Genomic DNA, 6,064 nt, shown 5'->3' with positions numbered 1-6,064 from the left:
GCCCGCCCGCTCCGCTGCCTGCTCGCCTCCCTCCCTGCCTCCTCGACTCACTCCCTCCCTGCCCGCCGTGCCTCGCCAGTGCCCGTGCCCGTGCCCATTGGCTGCGTCCCCCGCTGCCCTCCCCGCGGTGCCGGCAGCGCCCTCCCGAGCGGAGGGGGAGTGTCCTGGGCGGTGCGCACAGCCCGGCCCGGCGGCGGGGGAATGGGCAGCCGCGGCGAGGAGCAGCGCCTGCTGGGCGGCGGAGCGGGCGGGCTGCCGGGGCGCAGCCGGCGGCGGCAGCAGCGGCCGGGCATGGGGCCCGCGGGCGGTCGGGGCAGCACCACCGCCCGCCGCAGCCTGCAGGTGAGGACTGAGGCGGCGGGAGGGGTGGGGTCGCGTCCTGCCCTCTCCCCCAAGCCCGACTTCGCACGCAGCAGCAAAATTGGGAAAAAAAAAACCCCAAACAACTCAATCTATGTATATGTACGTGTATACGTATACATGTTTGTGGTTTGAGGGGGTTTTCCTCTCAGCTGCGATCTCCGCAGATCAGAGCAGCCGTGAAAAGTTTTTTGTTGTTGTTGTTGATGATGCGACGCGGGTTGTAGCAGGGAGCCTCGAAAAAGGGAAATGAGCGGTTAAAAAGGGCCGAGGGAGGAAAAATTCCCGGTGGAGGCGATGCGCGAAGTTACTTCAGGGGGCTCGTTTCCATACGCAGCGGGCTGGGGACGCGCTTGCCAACTTCCTTCGCGCAGCCTCTCCGCGGCTTCTCTGTTCAATTCGTATTTCAAGCCGGCTGGCAGGGGGGACGGCGGGGCTGCTGAGGGGGTGTGAGGGCAGTCGGGGGTCCGTGGTGGATGGCTGGGGCCCGCTGTGCGGCCGCGGACGGGGAGCAAGGACCCGCGCGTCCTGCGCGGTGTGGAGTGCAAGATGCGGGACTCCGGCGGGACCCGCGCAGGCTGCGCGGTGCAGGCCGCCTCTCCGCTGCACCAGAGGACCCGAGGGCATGCGGGAAGAGCAGGCTTTGGAGCGGGGGAGAAACGGGGGAGAAGCGGGGGACGTCGTTTCACATCGCTGCTGTGGAAAGAGAAGGGTAGCGAGCGATTATTTGGGGTTTTGCAGGGGTATGTCTCGGCTTGGGATGTGCTTGCGGGTGGTGCTGCTGGTGAGAAGGGGGTCGAGCTTGAGTTCGTTTATGGAGGGAGAAGAGGGAAGATGGCACATCGGGGCACAAGTGCAGCTGGGTGTGAAGAGGCAGGGTGCCCCTGGGCCATCCCTGGCAGTTCGTGTATTTGCTGTGAGGAATGCAGCTGGTGTTGCCTGGAGGGTACAGATGGCGATGCCCTGGAAGTAGCTTCTGTACTGGGAGCGGGGGGGGGGTCGGGGGGGAGAGGTGGGGAGGGCGACACGGAAGGAGAAGAAGGATGGGTTCATGTTGCAGATGCCGCACTCCCTGCTCACAGTGGCGGAAAGAGAGGCAGTGGGCAGGGGGGTGGCTGCCTCCTGCCTCCCCTCCTCTTAACACCAACCCCTCCCCACACCCCTGTGCCTCTCTCCCCAGCACTTGCTCCTCTTCCTGCTCTTCGTTGGACCTTTCAACTGCTTTGCCAGTTACAGCCGTGCCACCGAGCTCTTCTACAGCCTCAACGAGGGGCTGCCTGCTGGGGTGCTCATTGGCAGCCTGGCCCGTGACCTACGGCTGCCAACATCTGGTGGGCAGCACCCTGCGGCCTCGCAGCCCCCACTCTCCTTCACCCTAGCCTCCCATGGCTTGGGGGGACAGTATGTGCAGCTGGACAACCGCTCCGGGGAGCTGCACACCTCAGCTGTGGAGATAGACCGGGAAGCTCTGTGCGTGGAGAGCAGCGGGGCCACTATCTTTGGGGGAGCAGCAGCTATATCCTCCTCCTCACCCTCGTCTGAGTCATGCCTGCTGCTGCTGGATGTGCTGGTGCTGCCTCAGGAGTACTTCCGCCTGGTGAAGGTAAAAATTGCTATTCAGGATGTCAATGACAATGCACCCCACTTCCCTGTGCCCCACATCCGCCTCTCAGTGCCAGAGAATGCACCTGTGAACACCCGTCTGGCTATCGAGCACCCTGCCCTTGACCCTGATGTGGGCACCAACAGTGTCCAGACTTACCGCCTGCAAGATAACTATGGTGTCTTCACCCTGGATGTGGAGGAAAATGAGAGCGGGGAGAGGACTCCCTACCTGATTGTTATGGGGGCTCTGGACAGGGAGACACAGGAGGAGTATGTCACAGTCATCATTGCTGAGGATGGAGGCACTCCTCCACTTGTGGGCAGTGCCACCCTCACTATTGGCATCAGTGACATCAATGACAACTGCCCCCAGTTCAGTGACTTGCAGCTCAACATCACTCTTTATGGAAATTCCACTCTAGGGACACATGTGGCCACTGTCCATGCAGTAGACATGGATCTTGGCTCCAATGCCCAGATTACCTACTCCTACAGCCAGAAGGTCCCCCAGCCATCCAGAGAGTTGTTCCATCTGGATGAAAGCACAGGAGTCATCACACTCTCCAGAAAAGTTGATGGGGACACTCCAAGACTCCATAGGCTGATCATACTGGGCAACGGTCCAGGTTGTATCCCTGCTGTAATCACAGTGCTAGTGACCATCATCAAAGTCGTGATGAGACCACCTGAAGTTGTCCCTCGTTTCATAGCTAATGAAGCAAAAGGGGTGGTGTACTTAAAGGAACTGGAGCCTGTCAACACACCAATAGCATTTTTTACCATCAAAGACCCTGATGAAAAATACCAAGTCAATTGTTATTTGGATGGTGACGGGCCTTTCAGACTTTCACCATACAAGCCATACAGCAATGAATACCTGCTAGAGACCACAAAACCTTTGGACTATGAAACACAGCAGCTGTATGAAATTTCTGTAGTTGCATGGAACTCAGAAGGATTTCATGTCAGCAAAATAATAAAAATACAGGTTCTGGATGACAACGACAACTCGCCAGTTTTCTCTCAACAGCTGATAGAATTATCCATCGAGGAAAACAATGTTCCCAATGCTTTCTTGACCAAACTGTATGCTACAGATGCTGACAGTGGAGAAAGAGGGCAAGTGTCCTATTTTTTAGGGCCTGATGCCCCTTCCTATTTTTCTTTAGATAAAGCCACAGGAGTTCTTAGGGTTTCCACCCAGCTGGACAGAGAAGAAAAAGAGAAATACAGATACACTGTCAAAGCAGTAGATTCTGGGTTCCCTCCAAGAGAATCAATAGCAACTGTCACCATCACTGTATTGGATAAAAATGATAATAGTCCAAGATTTATCAATAAGGATTTCAGCTTTTTTGTCCCAGAAAACTTTCCAGGTTTTGGTGAAATTGGAGTTATAAGTGTCACAGATGCTGATGCAGGGCAAAATGGATGGGTTGCCCTTTCAGTTCTGAATGGAAGTGATACTTTTGTCATAGATACTGGAAAAGGAGTTTTAAGAGCTAAAGTCTCCCTTGACAGGGAGCAGCAAAGCTCCTACGTTCTGTGGATAGAAGCAGTCGATGGTGGTGATCCTGCCCTGTCCTCTACTGCAAAAATAACTATCCTTCTTCTGGACATAAATGACAATCCCCCTTTGGTCTTATTTCCTCAATCTAATATGTCTTATTTGTTAGTCCTTCCTTCTACTCTTCCTGGCTCTCCCATCACTGAGGTCTATGCTGTCGATAAGGATACTGGCATGAATGCAGTCATAGCTTACAGCATCATAGGAAGAAGAGGCCCTCGACCAGAGTCATTTAGGATTGACCCTAAAACTGGTAATATCACCTTGGAAGAGTCATTGATGCAAAATGACTATGGCCTCTATCGGCTGCTGGTAAAAGTTAGTGATCATGGCTATCCAGAACCTCTCCATTCCACCGTCATGGTGAACCTTTTCGTAAATGACACTGTTAGCAATGAGAGCTACATTGAAAGTTTGTTAAGAAAGGAGCCTGATATCAGCATAGAAGAAAAACAGCCACAAATATCCATAGAGCCCACACATAAAAAAATAGAGTCAGCATCCTGCATGCCTACCTTGGTAGCTCTGTCAGTAATAAGCTTGGGTTCAATCGCTTTAGTAACAGGGATGGGCATTTACATCTGTCTAAGGAAAGGGAAAAAGCATCCCAGAGCAGATGAAAACTTGGAAGTACAAATCCCATTAAATGGAAGAATTAACCTGCACATGTTGGAGAAGAAACCAATGGAGATTTCTAACATTTGATGTTTCTTTGTGGACAAATCCAATATCTGAAAAACCTTGGAAGAGTCCAGAATGCCTAGTCCTGGGTTGTATTGACAGGTTGCAATGAAGGACAGATAATTTATAACTTAATAATATTATAATTGTAAATAGCTGTTTACAGTTTTTTAAATTCAAATTAGTGTACAGCTTTTCTATGAAACCTTAGTACTAACAGCTATCACCCTGTCTATAAAAACATGGACATCATTTGCAGCTTTCAAAAATCAGTAAGATCAGTGATCATAAAAAAGGGGAAGATAAGACAATTCTTTAAACTCAAGTTTTAAAAGTCTTTTTAACCACGAGAGGGCATCAGAGATTCCTGAGCAGGGAGCTGTTCAAGATAGTGTCCATGGGATAAACACAGAGTATATTTTAAATAAATTGATTTTAATATAAAATACACATTGGCATACAGACATTTAGCCACAAAAAAAAAAAAGTCTGTTCTGATGTATTTATAATTAAAAGAATAAAAACATTAAAATGCACTAGTAATAATAATTAAAAAAAAACAAACAGAATGTTTATTACCTCACAAGTAAAGCTTATACAGTAGGATAGAAAAGGCATTAACAAGAAGTGCAATTCCTGTTGAGCAAGAATGCAAGATATTGTAATGAGAATCTGAACTGCTGTGACATATCTTTCATTTGCTCCAGATTTCACCCACATTATCATTTGCTCCAGCAATCTGCTAGTCATTTTTATGGAAAATTATATTTAATATTTCCTACAGCAAACAATGACAGAACGCCATGCTCATCCTCATAAACATGCCAGATGCAAGGAAGCAAGGGAATGGCTAAATCTTTAATTGTCACAGAAGTGATGATATTTTTTGTACTTTGAGCAATCTGTCAGTAGTACTTAATCAGTTTGGTTGTGTAATAGATTTTTCATGTGATACTTCTGAATCTGATCTGCCAGATGAAAACAGAAATTGCTTCGTATTATAAAGAATTATAGGACTTAGTTTATTCTGACTGTTGCTCCTTTCTGGATTAGTATTTCATGTGAAAGATCTTGTTTCTGACTTTTGGCAACCATTCCTACTCCTTTTCATTGACTTTGATTTTGGATTAGATCCAAAATCTAACTTGTAAGACTGGTGGCATATTTCCTTGATAATTTATTCTTTGCTGTATCCTCTGCAACAAAGCAGCAGGTTTACTAGTAATGTATCACTTTCACTTCCTTTTAAGAGCTGAGAACTATCTTTTCTATGATGATTACATAAAATTTCTCTGTGTGAACAAGATAAATTAGTGTTATGCTTAAAACTGATTATTTTGATTTCTGGCATCGTATGTCTGTAATGTACGAAAAGTGTTTATATGTCTGCAAATTAAAGCTATATATTTTCATAATAACATACTCTCTGTCTCTCTCCTAGAATTTTAATAACAAAGCTAAATAATATTTTAGTCATAAGAAATGCATATTTCACAAGTGCTTGGGTGCTGGTTATCCTGACTGACGTGTCATAATACTTGGCCATATTAATAAAATTCAGATTCAGTTATGCTGTACTTCTTGAAATTGCTGGGAAAGACAATTGTATTTTAGCTGCTGGAACAGCAGCTGATACCTGTTTTAAATGTAGAGAATGCAATTTGAAGCAGTTTTTTAATTTTCTTTATATGGGCACGGTATGGGCACATTATTTCACCTCGAGCCTATTGAAATGTTGGAGCTTCTTAAAGATGCTGGTTCTGCTTAGCCTACATAATAGTATTAATATAATGCCTAGATTATGCCATTATACCTATAACAAATAGCTTTGTTGGTTTTGTTTGGGTTTGT

General features: G+C 47.5%; 1 protein-coding gene across 1 annotated transcript; it reads left to right on the top strand.

The window, feature by feature from the left end:
• The first annotated feature begins 260 nt into the window (after nt 1-260).
• On the top strand, nt 261-5,649 carry PCDH20 (protocadherin 20). The gene is made up of 2 exons (XM_051608329.1): nt 261-342; nt 1,541-5,649. The coding sequence occupies exons 1-2, from the start codon at nt 292-294 to the stop codon at nt 4,235-4,237; spliced, it is 2,748 nt and encodes a 915-aa protein (XP_051464289.1). The 5' UTR covers nt 261-291; the 3' UTR covers nt 4,238-5,649.
• Nucleotides 5,650-6,064: the final 415 nt, after the last annotated feature.

The sequence above is a fragment of the Apus apus genome, chromosome 1 (assembly GCF_020740795.1).
Source record: "Apus apus isolate bApuApu2 chromosome 1, bApuApu2.pri.cur, whole genome shotgun sequence".
Taxonomy (NCBI): Eukaryota; Metazoa; Chordata; class Aves; order Apodiformes; family Apodidae; genus Apus; species Apus apus.
The sequence above is the reverse complement of the archived record's forward strand: the minus strand, read 5'-3'. Positions and strand labels throughout refer to the sequence as shown.

Excerpts from the sequence above, each read along its gene's own strand:
- PCDH20 (XM_051608329.1), top strand. The coding sequence starts at position 292 with ATGGGGCCCGCGGGCGGTCGGGGCAGCACCACCGCCCGCCGCAGCCTG. Across the intron at positions 343-1,540 it reads CCGCCCGCCGCAGCCTGCAG|CACTTGCTCCTCTTCCTGCT; the intron begins GTGAGGACTGAG and ends CTCTCTCCCCAG.